General features: G+C 40.2%; 1 protein-coding gene across 1 annotated transcript in view; it reads left to right on the forward strand.

The window, feature by feature from the left end:
- The window catches only part of EBF1 (EBF transcription factor 1), a 260038-nt gene that overhangs the window by 167218 nt on the left and 72057 nt on the right, over nt 1-20763 (forward strand). Inside the window, exon 6 of the mRNA XM_031555657.1 lies at nt 2163-2280. Coding sequence (XP_031411517.1) covers nt 2163-2280 — 118 coding nt within the window. The remainder of the gene's footprint in view (nt 1-2162; nt 2281-20763) is intronic.

A 20763-nucleotide genomic window follows, 5' to 3' on the forward strand; every position in this document is an offset into this window, starting at 1 on the left:
GCCATTTTTTTTCCCTCCTAGTTTGATTTGAGAAGAACTTACTTACTGTGCCTACTGTGTTTGGTGCTTTCTCTTCCCCAAATTTCCATCTGTAAGAGCTCTTGAATCATTTATTTGGTATTTTAATATCTTTCACTTAAAATACACACAAAATCTATTGCCTGGAATGCCATTCTGAGGGACAGTTTTGAGATCCTTTAGATGTAAAACAGTCTCTTTTGTATTTCTCTTTTTTAAGACAAAACTTTGGAATTACTTACCGCCAGCCTAGCAACTTTGCTTATTTTATATTTTTATGCATTTTCTAGGTGGTCAGTAATAGGTGAAAATTTTTTGTATAAAATTTTTAATCCAATTCAAGTAATGAAATTGAATTGTTGTAAGCGATCCTTTAAGTGTCCCCATTTGACCAACTTTGAGAGGCAGCAGCTTCCTGAGAGAGTTGAAGCAATGTTTGCCAATCTTTGTAAAGCATTTCACCTCTTCAGAGGCTAAAGCCTCTCAAAACCAAGAACAATTAAAGCAAGAGCCTTTCAGAGCGACTGGGGAATTCAGCAAAATAAATCAGAAATCCTCTGCCGCGGCTCTGGAGGCTTGCCTCATTATAAGAGCAGATCTATTAGCCCCCTTGCCATTGTCTTTCATTTCTCAAGTGAGGTGATTCTAATTAAATTAATCTGCATGTCAATCTATCGGTGATCAATCAAAAGGGCTGAGGTCCCCCTTTGCGGCAGTGTGCTTGCGGCTGACAGGGGCTGATAATGGAGGAAGAAATAAACTGTCGAGCAAAGTTAATTAGTCAACATAATAGGTGGATTAAACAGGAGCTGCTGATTGCTGTTTCACATGTCGAAGCATGAGGTGGGAGCTGAAACTGCAATTAACAGACAATTATTATATTTGGTTGTAAGAGGTCGCATGAATAAACATATCTCTGTGGGTTTCAGTTTTTAATCCCTTTCCCTTCTTAATGTAAGGAGAAGTGTAGGTCATTTCTTCTTATTGTTTTAGTGGAAGTTCTTGAAGGCAGCGCATGCTCCTGGCAGACTGGCAGCCAGCTGAGGGCCAGATTGTTGGGTGGAGTAAAGCCCTGGAAATTATGCTTTTCTGGGGGGTGGAAAAAGGTGTTGGAAGGGCAGCTTAATGAAAACCAAGGCTGTGATGTGAATGGAGACCCAGGGTGGTAAGCTGGTGGCTCAGCCTGGATCTCGCCCTCTTCACTCCCTGGTTTCCTCCACTAGAGTTTGTGGCTCAGGTGCCCTGAAAATGAACAGAGGTTTCCGCTTGGATGGTGTCTTCTGAGCCTCAAGGCTGAGAGGTCCCTCTGAGCAGCTGGGTCTCCTAACTCTGATCCCAACACGTAACCATTTTTTCCCCTCCAGTGCAGCTCCTTTCCCATCCTGGGCCACTCCATGGAACAGAAGCATTGGAATCTGCTTCCAGGGTAGTGCCCCCTCCACCTCCTTCCCCTCGCCTCAAACCGAGGTGTTGACATGGAGATAAGTTGGTGAATACAAATAATACTAGCACTGGATGAATAGGGTTGTGTTCCCCAGATCAAGTCCCCACTGTCAAGCGTGCGTGCATATACAAACACACCTATGTGTACTCACTGAGATAGAGCTCAGGAGAAATTTGGGCCCGTCCAGCAACCTGTGGTAACTGTACTGAGGAGTGAGAGTGCAGGTTTGTCTGGGGAGGAACGTGGCAACTCTAATTGCAACTTCTCAAAATGCACTTTTGTTTTCTTTTATTCTGAATTGATTCTCATTTGCAGTGTCAACAGCTCTATCTACTTCAGCATGGAAACTGAAGGATAATTTAGGGTGAAACATAGCTGCCCTTGTACATGCGGGAAAAATACTTAATAAAGATCCTCTTGTTAAAATGATAGTTAACAGTGCGCAGTCTGCCATTCAGCTACAAACTCTGCAATTTGACTTAAAACTGCATCAAAAGCTTTCGATGCCAAAGACCCACTCATCAATAGTGTCTCTTGTTAGATTTGTACAGCATAAGCACCAGTTATTATGTGAAATAGCTATGCAATTTTCTACAGCTCCCAGCTGTTATTTATTTAACTGAGTTTATTACACTCTGTGCTTCTTAAAAAACATACATGTACATCAAAATGTTCCTCCGTTTTACTCTTGTGCTTGCAGGTTGTGGTGTCTACAACAGTCAATGTTGATGGCCATGTGTTGGCAGTGTCGGACAATATGTTTGTGCACAACAATTCCAAGCATGGGCGGAGAGCTCGAAGACTCGATCCTTCGGAAGGTACGCCTTCTTATCTGGAACATGGTAGGCATATCATTTTCATTGGTTGGCATTGCTACTTTAAATGTGGTTTTATTTGGTTTCTGTCTCTGACTGCTGGTTTCAAGTTGTCTTGTCACGATCAATGCCTTTGGGATTGGGATACCTTAAAGAGACTGGCCCCTGCTTTAAAAAGATGGTTCTCCAGACCAAAAGTGGAATTTTTCAAGTAGCTCAGCACAAAATGTAGTAAACTGACAAAATGGTAGGCAAACATGGGTGCAGAATCTGTTCCGTGTGTTAGTGAAGTGTGGTGACTTTTTTGGGGGGGGCGGATGGGGGAGGGGGAATTTGTGTCTATTCAGCAACCAAAATTGACCTTTTCTAAATTAGTTTGGTTTCTGACTGTGCATGCAACGGATGTTACATTATTTCTGAAGTGCTCAGCACCCAAATTTGGGATTGGATTACTCATTCCTATAGACTGCAGAACTCTTTCGGAGATCCAGTTGTTCCTCTGAATTGTTGTAAATTAAAGCAGAGGCCATTTGGAAGGCTTACTCAAACCATGGACAAGTCTTCTCTTTTGGCTCCAACTGTGCCAGCTGAGACAGTTCTTGTTCCCTGCATGCCACAGCTGCTGGTCTTTCCTCTGTGCTGGAGGCTATTCTCTACCATAGATGTACCAGCCTAGATGATAGTCTGATTGCTCTTTAGCCTCCTTCAATCTGAAGAAGTTCATCTCTCTTAAACAGTTTCAACTGTTGTTTCTTTGCCAGTCTGGCTTGTTTTGCTGAAAAAGTTGAAGAAGTGGCGCAAGGCAATTTGGCTGGCTTTTCTGAAAGCACAGTGAGCACCAGCAAGGGTGGAAAGGGGGCAATGTGGCTGGAAGCAGCCTGGGAAACTGTAATCTTTTCCATAAGATCAACTGGTCCTGGAAGATAATATCTGCTGCTTACTGTAGGTGCTTAAAATGGGAATTGTTGAGTGTGAATGCTCTTTGAAAAATCTGGGTTTCATTAACATTTTGTTTTGCTCTTTGTCCTCAAAGTTGATGACTGCTGTGGGAAAAAACAAAACAAAAAAAACAACAAAAAACAACCCCCCCATAAAAAAACCCAAAACACAAAAAAGCTACTCAACAAGAACAAAAAAAACAAGCAACTCTCCACCCCTCAACAAAGCAAAACAGCCTACCCCCCAGCCAGACAAATGAAAGGCTCTAACACCAAAGGGCATTTCACTCCTCTCTCCCTGTTCCAGCTTGGAAGAATATTTCTTTGTCTTCAGAGCTGTTTGTAATCCTAATTCAATAGGTGCTTGCGCCCTCTAGGAGATGGGGGTTTCTATTGAAGTTGAGTGTAGAAGCCACTGGTCCTTTTATGCTGGTTTGTTCCACAAATATTTGCCAAGGATCTGATGAATAATTAAATAGATTTTTCCAGAGTTTGAAGAAAGCAGATAAAATTTTCTCCAGGAAAGGGAATGCCACTCAGCAAAACAGTCAGTAGACATGTTAAAAGAAATTATTAATAGCAAGAAATGGGTAAATGTGAGAGTTTCTACTACTCAGTGGATTCCTGTGGAAATAGCTTTCTATTCTATTCATGCTTTCAGGCATCAGTCCTGCAAGTACTTATGCATATATTTAAGATTATGTGCACATATGGTCCTGTTGGGATCAATGAGGCTTCTTGTGTCAGTAAAGTTGAGGGTATTGATAAGTGTTTGCAGAATCAGGTCTGTAATTCACACTTACCAACCTAAAATTCTTAGCTCAGCAGCGTTTCTCATTATATAAACATAAGTTACATCTGTATTTATTTAGCTCTAACTTTTTATGTAGGCTATGAGCCATTTTCAGCTATAATTCATGTTATAGAATTTTTTTTCATGCTGCCAACAACCTAATTTAATAAACAAACCACTGTCATAATTTGTGCTGAATTTTTACAAAGAATGTTCGAACTCTGTCTTTATTAATTAGCAAGAGGCAGAACATTATGAAAAGAAACTTTGCTGCACTCAACTTTGTAATCCTTCCATTAAGTCTAGCCTTTCAAAAACCTCTTATTTTTCACTTATTCCCACTAGAGTGGCGATCTCTTTTCTCCCTTGCAGTCCTCTCAGTGTATGAGTTTGGTCAACACAATACTTAATTTCTCATACTTGTGAATGTTCGTGTTTCTATGCATGGTATCATAAAATCCCAACTTACATCTCCCTTCTTCCCTCTCCTATTTACCTGAAGGATTCTATCAGCAAAAAAGAAGGGGGGGGGGAAAGAAACAAGACGATACTCTGCTTGCATAGTTACAAAAACTCTGGATACCTTGCTACTATTAAAAGCCAACATCTGCAAACTATCTCCATATGTACATTTTGGGAAAGGTGATTTTTCTAATCTAGTTTCTCAGGCACCTCTCAAGCAACCTCATAAAGCCACCACTAATAAATTCTTACTTTTGAATGCAACCTCCATCCTACAAAATTACACTTTCCCCAAAGGGTTGGTGTAGCCTTTCGTTTTAAACTAAATCCTTCAATCCAGTTCTCCAGGAATTCTATGCATATTTGTATCCAAGAGATGAGGAAAAAAAAAAGAAAAGAAGAAAAGAAATACCAATAAGTGTTTTAAATGTCACTATTGAAAGTCTAAAACACTTAACTGAATGAGGAAAAAGTGGGAAAAGTCTCAACTGGGCTTAATGTTGTTGAATTTTGGGCAACCACCAAGAACTTTAGACCTGTTGGAACAGATGAGAGTTTCCTTCACTGAAATCAATTTTTAGTTTTGAGTCACTAAGTGTATTCTTATCCTCAGTTTTGCAATTTTTATCTTGAATAATATCTTCGAGTGTAAGTAGAAGAGACAGCTTGTTTGTCTTTGCTCTTTCCAGTTTCCTGCCTCTCTGAGGGGAGGGCAGATTGCCCCGAACAGAATTTGTAAATTCTGGAAACGACCAGAGTCGTGGCTTGTTTGTCTCTGGTTTGCTGCTTTGCTGAGCAACTTCTGATTGTAGGTTTTGAAATGCTGGTGTTTAACTCTGGTATGTCCTTGACCAAATGTGTACTTTTCTAGATATTTGACTTCTTAAATCAAATATCTGATCACAAAAGTGATGAATGCCTGACTTTGAGAGCACCAAGTCTGGGAAAGGGGAGAGAGAATGTATGAAAATGTGCTGGCTGCCTGTTTTGGTTGGTGATAGCCAGCTTATTTTTCCTTACAAAGCTGTAGTGGGACATACTGCTCTTAAATATGGAGTTGCAGTTTATGTGACACCAAAAAAAGACTTTGGATCCCAAAAGTCTAGAAAGGAAGCTTTACTTGCTGAGCTGCTCAGGGGCCTGGTATCTCCACATTTGGGTTCTTACCATTTCATTAGCAGGTAGCCTGGATTATTTTTGGGACATCCAACACATCTCTATTTATATCTTCCTTGCCAGGCAGTAAAGTTCCTTTTTCTAGCATGTCTCTATATCTTTGAAGAGTAATAGCTGGCACAGGCCAATTATTTCATACATCTCTGTGTGGTATAAATAGGGTAAGCCACAGCAATCTTGTGGTTTTTGTAATTATCACTTTTTCATTCACAAATAGTTGGATCCTCACTTGTTTTATGTTTTTGGTAAACCAGAAGACTGGTGTGGTTGACCTTTATAAATTGTGCACATATAGTAAGATGTATAGAGAAGAGCCAACAGCCTCAACCATTAGAATATGTTTCAGTCTGTAGTTCGTTCCAGGGTGTCAATTTTAAAGGGAAAACCTTTCCAGTGCAATTTAAGTGACTAGCTTATGGAAGGGGCAATTCTGACAGGGTTTGCAATAACCCTTTTCAAGGTTACCAGCATGAAGTCCACCACTGCAGATGTCTGCAAAGTTTTCAGTTAAAACTCTCTTATCACCACAAAGAACAAATTCTTTTTCCCCCAAATCTTTCAATGACTCTACAAGAATGTAAAGACAATTGCAGCATCAGTTTCTCTATTATTTTTCCTCGCTGGCAGAATGCAGTGCCCTCGAAAAATGATAGTCCCTGAGACCCTGTCAGTTTGCATGCTCTAACACTTTATTATCTAATGATCTAATATGCAACAAGGCAAAGAAGGGGTGTGCTTAAGTCACCCTGACAGGATGCCTAAGAAAAGTGACTAAATTACTTTATGTACCATTAGCGCTAGCTGCCACAGTGAACTCGCTGTGAGCATTTATGCAAATATTCCTGAATACATTCAAGTGGCCTTGTCAGGAAGATGACTGACAAGCAGCTTAAATGCTTGTTATTTTAAAGGGACAGTTTGATTTCTTTCTTTTTTTTTTTTCTTCTTTTTTTCCCTTCCTCCTCTTCCTCTGTAGGAGAGCACTGAAGAACTGGGTGTGATGGGGTTTGCTGGTGGTTTGGCTCTGAGTTAGCTCGACAGCAGGAAAAGAGGAAAGATTCAAGGTAGAAATAGGAAAAAACAATGAGATGTGATCACCTTGCTGATGGAAGCAAAGACAACCATGATTTCTAAAGCAACATCCTGCCACTGTTTTAGCATGCAATACGTATAAATCTATCCATGTCTATCTGAAATAGATCAATATATAACAAACCCATTATTGGTCGCTGCCTTGTGGAAATAATGGCTGCATTATTTGGTCTGTGTATTATGGCATGTGAGGCCACCAAGCTTTCACTATGTTGTTTCAGTTCATGATAGTAATGAATGATTCAGACACTGTTTGCTATCTGCAGGTGCAAAATGTACAGGTAATGAAGAACAGTAGTTGCTGTGCTTCTGCTGGGTACATTGGATAAACCCTTTCCTCAGCAGTGGGGCATTTATGGAGCTTTTCTTGCCAATCTTGCCCACTCTGGCAATCTGAGATAATATAAGAGGCGCATGCTCAAATTTGCCACTAAATCTTTACATCTGAAAGAAAAAAAATCTGTGTTCTAAGTTGACTATATATTTTTCTATTCAGCTCATTAAAAAAGAAAGTTTTTTCCTGATCTTCTATTTCGATTTAAGCTTGAATCCCTTAGTGTTGCATGTGTCCATGCTTGATTGAATTGTTAATATGAGACAATACTGACTGAAGGCAAAAATATTAAGAAGTTGAGAAAGAGGGTTAATCTGCAAAATTTATTACATTTTACCACTCAGATGGTGTAGGTTCAACTTCTTAATCAAAGTTAGGGATACTGCATTCACAAACCGGCCAAGCTTAAACAAAGGAACTTTCATTTTGCCTCATTGCATCTATGGATGGAGGCACCTGTTAAATCTTACTGCCTCACTTAGGAGTGTTTTTGTGATTATCTGAAAAATATAAACACACAGGCTTTTTCTGCACGATATCATTCCACGTAGAGAAATGCAGTTGGCTTGATTTATTATTTAGAAGGAAAATATTGAAAAAAAAATATTAGGATTCTACCACTCTTCTTGAGGGGATCTTGTCTGTTATTCTGCGATATGTTTGCTTTCTAATTTATTTTCTATGAGGGAGGAATACCTTGGGTTGTTGGACATCTCAATGTGTACACAGGGGGAAAAAATGTGACTTTCAGAACATTGCACAACATGGATAGTAATAACAGCAAGTGAGCCTTGATATACTGAAGGATTTCAAAACTTCAAGCTGGAAATAATTTTCTTCACTTTTGCCAAGTTGTCTTTCTCATATCGGTTCCTTCATAAATGCAGTGACTCATAAATTCAGGCAATTTTTTACATAATGGCTTGTTATGTGTTCTTGGAGCTTGACCTCACTGAATGTATAATATTAACCTCTTCACTGCCCTGTGGTCTTACTGCATGTTTCTAATATAAGTGAACACATGAGGGGTGGATTAGTCCAGTGTGTGTACTCAGTTGGAGCTAGAGTCCCCCTGAAGAGACAAAACATAACCAGAAAGATAAGGTGCTACACTTTAAAGAATTGGTAGAGAAATAAAGACTCAAATATGGTCTCAACAAGATTTTAGCACTATGGATCAGTGAAATAAGTTGCCAAAGCTGTGGCAGATTCTATGCAGTTTGCAGGTATGAAGTCAAGACCAGTCTCTTCCTAAATGGTATATATCAGTTCAGGGAATGGTTATGGGCTTGTGCAATTGCTCACTTAGGATTTGTGGGGTGAGGCTCTCTGGCTGATGCTGTACGGGATCCCAGGCTGTGTGATCACAGCGGTCCCTGCGGAGTGAAAACGCAGTCCATCAGGTTAGCAAAACACAGCAGAGCTCTGATTCACACAGCTCCAAAACGTGTTAACCACATTGTACCCCACTGAATTGTTCTGACGAATTTTTGCAATCTTCTCCAGAGCAGTGTTGCTGCCTGCAGGCCCTGTGCCCCTGCTTCCTCTTTGGAAGTTACTGAGAATTTCACAAGAACTGGTGGGTGGATGGAACTGCCCTCCTCCTAGCCAGTTGCATCAAAGAGAAAGCAGAAAACCTTCTATGTGTTTGTGTCATAAATCAGGCGTTGAAGAGAGATGCTTAAAAGTTTAGACTATCTGGTGGCAGCAATTTTGATGTTCCAAAATATATTTTTAGTTTGAGGATAAATGAAAACAAGACAAATAATCTTCCAGAAGCAGATTTTTAATGATTGGTTTGTACATGGAGAGTCCAGAATTTCAGTTTTGCCATTAGGCTTTAAGTCTTTTGTGAAGTTGGAGATTTGAGCTTGTGAATATTTTCATTATTTAAACATAATCTCATAATATGGATGCTGCTGCTGCTGTGGCACAGGAGACTTAAGAGAGACCATCTGAAATATTTTAGCCATTTGAAAGAGTTGTTTTTACATAATGGCCATAGTAATGCTTCCTGAATAGGCAGGTTTGGGTACTCCAAATTGCCTCAGTTAGAAAGGATTCCTACTTGACAGTCACGTACCAGGGATGTAGCGTCACATCTAATGGAAAAAGAAAAAAAATAAAAAATAAATTACTATGGAAGTTAGAGACACCTGGATTTTAAAAAGATAAGGTGTTGCAGTTTCTACCCATAAGCAGCTGCCCTTAATACTTCTCCAATGCATGAAAAAGAAACCAGCCCTTCTCCAAGAATATCTAAATGATGTCATGCTGTGATATGTTGTTACCCTCTACAGTTATGAGATTGTCACGAATTCATGAAAAATAGTACCTAGATGAAGACAGAATGCTTTTTGTGAATTTTCCAGAGGAGCTTTCAGAGCTGCGCTCCCAAAAATTTAAAAAAAAAACAAAAAACAAAAACAGTGGGGTGGAAGGGGGGGGAAGGACTGGCATTAAAATTTGAAAGAGATTTGTATAAAAATATCTGTATTTTGTTACAGCAGATAAGGGAGAGAAGTTCAGATGGAAGTTTTCCAACCACCAGGAGAGTTGGCTCTTATTTGGAGAGCTGAACCAAACAATTTCTGAGGGTTTAAGTTTTTTGTCCGGGCCTCGGAGGAATCGGAGTACAGAATGCATGTAGAAAAACCTTAGCTGCTCTGTTTGGCAGAAACTGCACAGCTACCAATAGAGGAGGACGTTCAGTAGCACCCAAATAGGCAATGAATATTCATAGATAATGAGTGCTCATGACATTTCAATTTGCTTTGCTGACCACGGTGTCACTAAAACAATGGCTTCATAGGGGAGAAGAATGCTATTAGGATTATAGAAACGTTTGCTAGATGTTACACTGTACGGAGGTGAAGTTTTACCAAACGTTATTTTTCTAACTTTCCAAAACGTGCACGAGTAAATGACAAGATATTAAGTTATTGTAATAGGGTTGATATTATTTCTAAGCAAATTCCTCTACCTTAACTGTTTTATTATGGGATATCTTTGTTGTTATATTGAGGGGAGATACTTTTTCACTCCACTCCCTTACTGATATGGGCAGAATACAATGGAGAGGATTTTGTGAACTGTGATTTGTACAAGAAGGCCAAGAGCCAGTGATTTTTTGAGAATTCATCTGAATATGTTGACAAAGGTCACAGTTATCAAAGAATGGTGCAGATATCTGGACCCCAGTATTTGAACAGACCAAAGCAATCAGTGCTTATGAAAAGTCTCTGTTATCGTTATGCCCAGAGATAACAACCAGCTGAGTGCTGGCAATTTAAGGATTCCCGCCCAAATGTAATGTTGAATGTTCTAATTTGATAACTTCACAAATAATGAACTCAGTAATTTTGCATCTCAGGTTGTTTTCTCACAGAACCAAGAGAAGAGCAGTGTGAGCATTTATGTCTCTCTATTACTGTTGGTCTCAGGGTGCCTGCTGAGTGTTTCCCCAGCAAAATGAGTGTTTGACAAAGCTTCTCTGCTTACAAGGAAATGATTTAATAGTGTAAACTAGGAAAATGTAGCACAAAATGGAACCCACCACAGTGGGTTGTTTGGAATGGTTATTCTAATCTGAATTGCCATCTGAAAATTATTAATGTTAGTAATAAAGAATACAAATAAGCTGCTAATAATTAATATTGGAATGGAGTGTGTTTGGCCTAAATCCAGAATACAAGATTTTCAGGACTGCATAGCACTGGGGAAAGTGTGCTTTCATTAAAGCCAGTGGTACAACTTCATAACCTGGTTTTGAAAAATCTCAGCCCAAGCTGTTTGCTGAGCATAACCAGAAAGCTTTGTGTGTCACAATTAGTCCTTTCTGCTTCCCACCTTCGTTCCATGAATTTATAGTTCTCTTTGTGACAAAACAAATCTTTAGTGTGAAAGTGACTGTAATATAAGCAGTGTTGGTTTATGACCTCATTGAGTGAAGTGGGTAGAGTTAGGATTAAAAAGATTATTAAAGAGATCAAGAAAGAGGTTTATGAAAAACTCGTCTAAAGTATTCAATTTTGAATCTATTTCTCGAAAGTACTTTAAGCGTTTAGGCCTGAAAGTTAAGGTGCAGGAAGGCACTGAGATGCTCAACAAGATATGACCTTTATAAAGTGAGTGCTTAGAACCTCCTGACCTTCTGATTTTGCAGGTCAGATGGTCAACCCAAAATGTAGATACCCCAAAGCAATCTTCTGCAAATTTCTTGGACACAAAGCCAAAGTTCCAAAGCACTGAGGTGCCTAAAGCTTCGTTTAGGAGTTTAGTGGTCTTGAAACCACTGGATAGCTGAATGCTTCCAAGAACCTGATCCCAAATAATGCAGGAATCCATGTACTTTTTAGTGTATTATTACTCAAGTGTCTATTAGCAATAGAAGTAGAAGGAAACTCAGAATTAATTTTGTTTGGTTAATACCTTATCATTATGGCTTTTGGGGAACTTTCCCAGAGCTTTTATACTCCATGCCGAAGCAATATGTGTTTCCCACAGAGGTCCCAGTTTGTGCTGTGCAAAGGCAGGAGACATGCTGGATCTCCCCTGCTGTAGAGGACTGCAAGTACAGCTCACATTGCTGTTTGCTGAAAACCTAGACTTGCATATGGAATTCGTAGGCTTGGTGTTATCTGATCTTTGCTGAGAGAGAAGACCAGAACTCTGAGGTAAACTGCAGGACTGACCACAGTGCTGCTAGTCTTTCAAACTGTGGCTTCAGTTTGCAGGTTGGGGTTTGAGGTCACTGTGTTTTGCCTCAGTGCATTCAGGTGAGAGCATCACTCGTCTTCTGGGGCTCTTTGAGGAGGCAAAATATAATATCTAATGAGGTTTGACCTTTTGTGGCAAAGTGACTTGTTAGGAGTCCACTGGGGAGAAATATCTCATGCAGCAGGAAACCTTCCTGGAGTTAGGACCTTGAAGGATCTGTAGGTGCTGCCTTCTCATCCAGCTGTGCATTGAGGCAGACAGAGGTGTCCACTGGAAAGTTCAGTATCAACTGCCAAGTATTTCATAGTGTTTCTTACAGGGCTACTTCTGTCTGCTTCCTACCTAGGCTGAGGTCCCTCAGTACTTTTGGGAGCCAAGAAGGAGCTCCCAGGTCTCCAGGCATCCAGAGATTTCTCCCTGTTTCTGCTCATCATATAACGGAAAGAGGATGCTAATTTAGGCAGCCTGACTCACTCAGCTGGAGCTGCAGTCTGACTTTACACATGGTGCAATGCCTGAAGTAGGAGGCCTGAATATGGCCCGAAATAAATAAACATGGAATGACTTTATCAGACACATTGAAAGAACAACTTCTCTAAGCATTTGTAGGCTGGAGTCCAAAGTATTCACTCCTCAGATTTTCAGCGTGCTGGTTTTATGTAGTGTCATTGCTGGACAGATACTATGAACTATAAATATATTTTTATGCCGGTGTTTTTGCAAGTAAAGCCGAAATGGCTGGGAGGGGATGCTTGACCCTGCATTCAGCACAGCACAGAGAACAGAGGGGGTCTCAGTCTTTGCAGGGCAGGTGAGGATTCTGCTTGAAATTGGGTGTATGTTACCTTATCTCCATCACTGTCCCGCTGCAATCACAAACATGGGCTGAGCACTATATTGCATTCCTGAAATAAACCTCCCAAATAACAAGAATAATAACAAGTATTGATCAAACAACTTTGTTTCCCACCCCAGGTAATCATTAGTTTGTAGAATGTTTTTGGCCAGGACAGCAATGTGCTGAAGCCTTTGGATCACTAGGATGCTTTTCTTCTAGCATCGCCACATTCCCTACCTTTTCCCCTGCCTCGCGGCCTGGAAACCCCTCTGTAGGATGTGGGTCTCTGCTGGCAAGCCTGTGTAACCCATCACTGAGACAGCCCAAGCGCAATTTCTGCACATGATGAATATGGATCTTTGCTGCATCTGGCAGGCTGCAATAATGAATGCAGTAGACTGTCATTAATAGATAATAAAAGCAGAAAGCAACATTAATGGGAATAAGCTTTCCTTGTACTGGGACTGATTATTACTTTTTTGTTCTTGGCCTGTGACTGGATCGGGACACACATAACAGCTACCAGCGCTGTGTGCATGCATGTGTTTTGTTGTTGCTGTTTTTTATCTGGAATATTTAACCATGATATCTTCAAAGTGCAGTTGTGTCATACATTCTCACACGCTAATAGATTTCAAAGATGAAGAGCCTTGCTGCTTTACATTTAGTCATGCCTTCATCTATAAATTTATGGCAGTATTATGGTTTAATGAATTGAACAAGTCCCAGAACAACAACAGAAGTGCTTTTTTTCTTTGAATTTAGATGCTGCATACTTTGCTCTTCAAACGAATAATAAAACCAATATGTTTCTTTAGCGGTAGGCTTCAGACTAACTTCATCTCACATTACTAATCATGTACTCGAGGATATGTGTGCATACACATGTGGGTGTGTGCTAAGAGGCTCTTCCAGCCACGGTGCTGACATAGGCTGAACATTCGTATTCTGAGAGTGGTAGGCAAACCTCTGAGAACAGATGGAGCAGAGTTCAGCACAAAGGTTTAATCCTATCAGGATGATTCCTGTATGGCCATCTGGATAATCCGGCACACACATTCAGTGCCTGTTAAAAATACCACGCAGGCCAAGATTAGCGTCAGAGATTTTCCACTAGACTTGTTCATATTTACTTTATGATTTTCAGGCTCCAGAAAATTGCATCATGGAGCAGCCTGTGATTGTGAGAGAAATCAGGCAGGGAATAAGAACTCTTAAGGTACTTGAATTTTCCTTGGAGTAACTGGATTACAGACATTCCTTGTCTCTGCCACAACTGCTTTGCATTTCTGCATTCGCTATTCTGTTTCTGAAAGTCCATTACTGCAGGGCCTCTGTTGTGGGCAGACTTTCTCAGTTCTGCTGAACAAAGAGACTACAGCTAGAAACTAATTTTAGTCCGAGCTCCTATTTTTATCCAGATGAAATAAATTATTAGTTGTAGAATCTCTCTTAATGAACCTCTTACTGTTGTGCTATGTAATACAGCGGGAGGCTTGTGGCTGATTTTGGGGTTAGATTTAGGTTTAATCAGTATTAATATTTAGTTTGGGGTAGTGACAGTTTTGATTTAGGTGGAACTCTGTTTCATTTACGATAATTTCTATGTATTACAGAGCATCTTTGGCTAAATCTTGCCAGTGTGGCCATAAGATTCCTCTGTGCCTCTGAACACTGAGACTTGCTGCTGTGGCACTCAGGATGCTGGGACTGTTACACCTTTCAGGGACTAGATGTTGTGACCTGGGAGCTTTTATCTAATCCCGTATGTTGCCTCTGGAAAGATTTACTGTGAGAGATTTACGGTTTTATTAAGGAAGATGAGGAAGAATTTTTTTCCTCAGTTTGCATGATATCACCCTGAATTCCACTCCGCATCATCAGAAAACAGAGGGAATTAATCCAAAGTAATGATGAAATAAAACATGAATTTAGAAATACTGCCCACCTGCCTTTCTGTAGGTTAAGAATGCAGCAAAACAGTAAGCCAGAGGGCTCAGGTTAAGCAAATGCTGGGTCCCATCCTATAAAAGGCTTTTCTGGTTCAGGACCCCAGTGAGCAGCACTGAGGGACCAGGCAGTCAGTAGGTTTGGGGTATGCGAGCTATGCAGTGATGTTTGTTTTGACATACTTTTAAGGCTGACTTATTTTACGCATTTTGGGCTTCCATTTGCAAGGTTGGCTTCATTCTCACCCAGGAATTGAATCAGCGCAATTATTTTTAAACTTTAGTGCACTTAAACAGATGCAGTCTCCTTTCTGGACATGCTTATTGTTTTTTAAAATAGTCATATTGGCTTAGTAGGGCCCTGTAACTTTATCAGTGGAAGATAAATCAATAGGAAGCAGTTGAAAGTGAAACAAGGGATATAGGATTTTTTCACGGTTTCACTAATGCAGCTTTTAAAGCAAACTTTCATATAAAGCACTGCAATCCTCTGCATATATATCCTGCCATAGTGCCCTACGTGCTCTCACTGTCCTGTCTTTTAGAAACAAATGTTGCTCCTGACCCTTTGTGAGTGGCTTCCCTGTACCTTGGGTGGAAATGAAGTGCATTAACTTGGGAGCCTGTTGTGAAGTATTCTGTGGGGACAAAGCATGCCCACCCATCCCTGATGGAAGAATGTATGCTGCAGCACTCATCTAGTTGGCACGTAGGTCTTTTGCCAGTTGTGGAGATGGAAGCACTTCTAAGGTTTTGTGTGCCCTATGTGATATTTTTGGGTGCTCTATTTCTCTTTCTGATCCAGTGTGTGCATGTCCCTGGCACAGCCACACTGCCCAAGATAACAGGAGGGCTGCCCTGGAGCTGAAGAGCTGCTTCAGTGCTAAGTAGGATCAAGTCAAGCCACAGCTGGCACTTTGTGGCCGATTCAGAGTAATAGTCTTCTAATTTGGGGGCAAAAATAATGAATGCAAAAATTTTGGCTTGAAATTTCTTTTTCTTCCTTTCCAATAAATTTTGAGATGCAAATCCTATTCTGAAATAAGAAGTCAGAACGCTCCATTAAAAAAAACAACAATAAAATTATTAGGCTTCTTGATGTAGCATATGTATTTCAATAAGAAGTGTATATATATATATTATTAATGTATGTATATATTTTGGCTGAAGCTATACGTTGAATAATGAAATTTTCACATGTTTTCACAACAGTACATTTTTCTTGCAGAATTTATTATTTGCCAAACAAACATGACAGAATTTCCTTTTGGAGGTCAAGTTTTACTGACTGGCAGCGAGATGCTGAGACCTCGCACTGCTTTATTAATTTTTGGAAAGCAAGAAGTACCTCCAGAAGTCAAAACCAAACAAATAAACTTCAAACTTCCTCTGTGACATGAAAAGAATGAATGAACATGCAACTCTTGCAATTATATGAGATTGCGGTTATTATTTTTTATGGAAAGATTCTAAGTAAGTAAAAACGCAGAGCGGTTTGGGTATTTTTTTTTTTTGCAATGCACTCCTCATTATTCAGGATTGCCTCCTTTTTCCATGCAATCATGTTTCAGGCAATGGTCAACAACTGAAAGCTTTGGATGTTCTGAAGGAAAGAGAAACACAGAGGACACAGTGAAATGTAACTTTGCTAGCTGAGGCATCAACAAGGATAAAAGAGGCAGTGGCTTAGGTATTGATTGGAGGTGGAATGTTATACCAGGTAATTTACATTTTCAATTCCCATTGATGGGAACTGAGCATCCAAACTGTTAGGCAGAAGATCACAACCAATACCTTTAGTTTCACTACTTGAAAACAGAAACAAAGGCAACCTTCCCTCCCTTCCCCCCACCTGGAGGGATTGCACCATGCATATATTTTTGGCTCAGTGATTTCACCCAGTGCAGGCGTCACAAAACCAGAGGGAGGTTTCCATTTTCAGCAGAGCATTGTAATCTTTAAAGCTTGCAAATCGTAAAGTCCCAAATATCAAGATGGTATAAGGAGGGGGTGGTGGGGCATTACATCCTCGTGCCTGCATTGCATAAAGCTGCATGAGTTATCTCCTTGAGGGGGAAACCTCTGTTACCCTGTTTCCTGCCAGCAGCTGCTTATTGTCAGGAGAGAATAGGAGAGAGAGCAGGCTGTGGTTTGGAAAAGGAAAGCAGGAAGATCATCACTTTATTAAGATAAACAGCAAATGCATTGTTTAGCTTAAGAATGAAGTCTTAATGCTCTGGTACAGTATGTAAAAAAAAAACTGCCACAGTCCCTTTCCCTGAAGCACCCGTGACGAACCCTTTGGGTCAGTTCTGTGGACTTCTCCCATACAGACCTGTTTGGTAAACTTCAATTCAGTTGCTTTTCGTTGCTTGTGCTGCGTACAGCTCCACTCTGGACTTGCCATGGTAACATTGCATTGGCATACAGGCTTTGTAGAGTTCATTCTTTTTCAGTGTGCTTGAAGTAAGTCAGCAGAAGATAGCTAATCCTGCTTAATAGGAACGAGAAAATTATTTCGGAAGAAAACCAAATCAGACTACAAAACCAAGCCCCCCAAAAGCAAGCTCAAGCCCTCCTTTGCTTATTTGGTTCCCTTTATCAAACTGAAAAAATTTGGAAAATGATAATTTTCAGTCTTGGAAAAAAACAAAAAAATAGAACACCTTTTCCCATGATAAAATAAAATTGCTCAAGTGGGAAATCAACATTAAAAGGTGGTAAATGGAACAATCCTTCTCCCCCATGTAAAACCTACAATTTGAGAAAGTGTGTTTTTCTCTCCTTTTAAAGGAGTAACACACTTTGCCAAACTAGCAGTGTTGATCAAAAAGACCTTCAGCATTCCAACAAGAGTCCATCGGATGTACTCCAGTGTACACCTTCAGCTCCTGGTGCCATGGGAAATGAATTTAGGCTCAAGTCATTCTTGAGCACTGCCCTGCCCAGAGGTGCAACCCCCATATGATTTCAGGGGTACCAGAGGGTAGATTAGACAATACAGAAAAGCTGTGGAAATCTCAGTTTGTACTACTACATCCATATGAAATGGGAGAACGCATTTCCATATTCGTTACATAGCTCTGTACAGTTTTGCTCAGAGCACTGCTCAACTGCCTTAAAAATTCAGTTTTTATTCCCCAAGTTCTTCAGCTGGGCTTATAAACACTTAAGTGGTTTGCTGAAACACAACTTGAATAAGTCGTGGTTTTGAGTGCTTAATACTGATTTGTCTTGATCTGAAAATTGGTAGTTTGGTGAAAGTGGTTAACAGGTTGCAGGATCAGACCCATAAGCTGTGGCTTAATCTGTGGCTCATATATTTAGTTAGCCTGGAATTAGGTTTGATCCGAGGGGAAAAAATAGGGAAAAAAAGGAAGAATTAAATTTAACTCCAGTACTTTCTCTAATATGAGTTATAAATTTCTCTGGAATCCCAATTTTAACTGGCTTTATGCAGCTTTCCTTGCATGTCACAATGCCCTCAAAGAGAAGAAAAATAAAAGCATGTACCCCATCATTTAAAATCCTGTTGTGATGCAGCAACTGTTGTCAGAGCCTCATCTATGGAATAATGGAGAATGAAACCACACTTCATGATAAAGACTGCAGGCGAGGTCATTCTTACAGTCAGTAGCACAAACTGGATATTAATCATAGTGCAAATACATTTCAGAAGCTAAAGAAGAGCAGTCCCAAAGCCCTGCTGATAGCTGTGCATCCCACTAATTCACCTCGGTGGAAATGTACCTCTGAGCTCAATTAACCCCTATCCCAAGGCCACCCATAAACTTTGTGGTAAATATGTTTTTTCCCCCTGCCTCTGTTTTCTATCAGTGGAATAGATCACTTCTGTCGGGGGATAAAAAGCTATCTCTGTTTATAGACGTGGGTCCCTCATTATGGATCTAAGTATGGGGGGGACTTGTACCAGTAGCTCATTGAATTGATGAATTCAGATGCCCAGCTCCTCCAGTTGCTGTTTAAGGCAGCTAGCTGTGCCCAGAAGGAGGGATCTCCTCATACAAATTGCCTACACACAAGTTGGTTGCTGAACGTGTAGAAGAAGCTATGGGATGTTATTGCTGTTGCTTTGTTATTATTGTTATTAGTATTATTAGGACCGTTATTATTCTCTCTTCCAAGCATTGTTCACAGGCAAATTGGAAATGTGGTAATTAGGCCCTGACTGGTAGTGTAGCATTAGTGTCCTGAGCCAAAGTTCAACGCTCTGAAATGAAATTTAAACCAATTAATCTGTTAGATTTTTATCGCTTGTCCGTGTTTTCTCAGCAATTCCCTCAGCACGCGGCCTTTGATCAACTCTCATACAAAAGCTAAAATGTGTGCCTGCTGCTAGCAAGATGGGGCTGACATTAACATGGCACTCATAAAACAATCAGAGCAGTGAAGCCCTCAAACAGACAGGGCATAGTAATATTTAATAAAAGCGCACACATAATCTTCAGAATTAGCATTTTGTGCCTTGCAGTACCTTTGGGAGAAGAGCTTTTATTTGTGGAGTGATCATTATTATAACAAAGAAGAGCTACCTAATAATTTCCACTTTAACTCTGCAATATGCCACGAGCATTTCTGAACCATTATGCTAAACTGTGGAGGGGTAATCATTTTATTGTCACCGTTTGAAGGAAGAAAAATCCCTGGTATATGAGTAGCTAGGGGAGCACGGGAACACTGGAACCCGCTGGTACACGCAGCACAGAACTTTCCCTTTCTGCTCACAGTCCGCTGAGTTGGTACCTACCACCCTTTGTATGGATGATGGCAAGATTTTAACAGCATGTATTCTAAGGGAACATGAAGACTTCAAAAGGACATTGTTCTTCTTGAAACTCATTAAGGTTTTTTGCCCGTAAATCCTTAAAATTTATTGATGGAGAACTTAGCTTTATTGATAGAGAACTTAGCTTTGAAGGCAGCAGGAAAATTATTATTGCTTTCCATAAGTTTGGGACTCTTCCTTCTATAATCTGTCTGTTAACTCAAGCTGAAGTAGCAGTGCAATAAAATAAGTCAGATGTTAACACTGATTTGTCTTGATATTCTGTGAAGGAGGAGATCAGCTCATTAAGGCTCATAACCACTGGGCCACTGCAGTGGGTGGAGGATGTGACCACATCACCTTCGCAAGGGGTGCAAGGTCCACGCCTGCAGTCTGAAGGATTTTTCCTTAGACCAGCAGAGTTTGGAAAGTGTGCATTAACTAACACCAGGCCACAGAGAGTTGGATTAAGTCTTTTCTGATAGTTAGGCTACCAAACTCTTTTTGTTCCAGTTAAACAGGCTGCCAGCTGGTGTTCTGTTTTGTTTTTTAATGTTGATATATAAGAATTTTTATTATAATTCTTCTCTGAAATAACACTCTGTCCATGCTATCCATCCTTCTACTTCATTGCCATTATTGGAACTGGCCTGAAGTCTTTCACACTGTAATCTTCGTCAGTAAAGTTTTGGTTTCTCAACTAAAATCTTTTTGTTCCACAGAAGAACACAAATTTGATGTAGCTTTTTTTTTTTCTGTTTGTTTTTAAAACATCATTTCAGAAATGATGCCCTAATGTTACAAAATGTCATCTGATGTGATAATATTTTGAAACAAAATGTTTTGTTTTTCTTGGAAGTGTTAAAAAGCATTATAGCTAATTTCAGATGGAGAATCTGGGACTTTGTTCCTAAAAATGATTTGTACTTTGATTTCTCTTGTGACCAAGACAAAACGTAGAAAAGTTGAGGTCTGCAATGAAAAGAGGATTCTGCCTAGCTCTGTTTTTCTAGGGTGCACAGAAGTAAACACCTTCCAGACAGCACTTTGAAAGTTGCCAGATGGTTAACAGAAGAAATATGAAGAGCTGAGGGCCGGAGCCGGCCAGACGTGTGTACCTGAGGCATAAATAGAACTGAGGTCATAGCATTGCCATCCTCCTGATGTTTCTGCTGATGATGCTGGCAAATGGTACCCGATTATTCCATCCTGCTTCCTGGTGCTCCATGGAAAGGGCCTGGGAAGTGCAAAGAATTTAGCAAGACCAACATTCCAAACAACACCAGCTGTCACAAAGTGGTCATTGTATAAACATGTTTTGTGCCTCCAAAAACAGGCAGCAGTCTGGATGCCTCCGTCAGCATGTCTCCTTGGGCGTCCTTGGGTTGCAGCCATCAGC

This window comes from Meleagris gallopavo, chromosome 15 (assembly GCF_000146605.3).
Source record: "Meleagris gallopavo isolate NT-WF06-2002-E0010 breed Aviagen turkey brand Nicholas breeding stock chromosome 15, Turkey_5.1, whole genome shotgun sequence".
NCBI classification, from domain to species: Eukaryota; Metazoa; Chordata; class Aves; order Galliformes; family Phasianidae; genus Meleagris; species Meleagris gallopavo.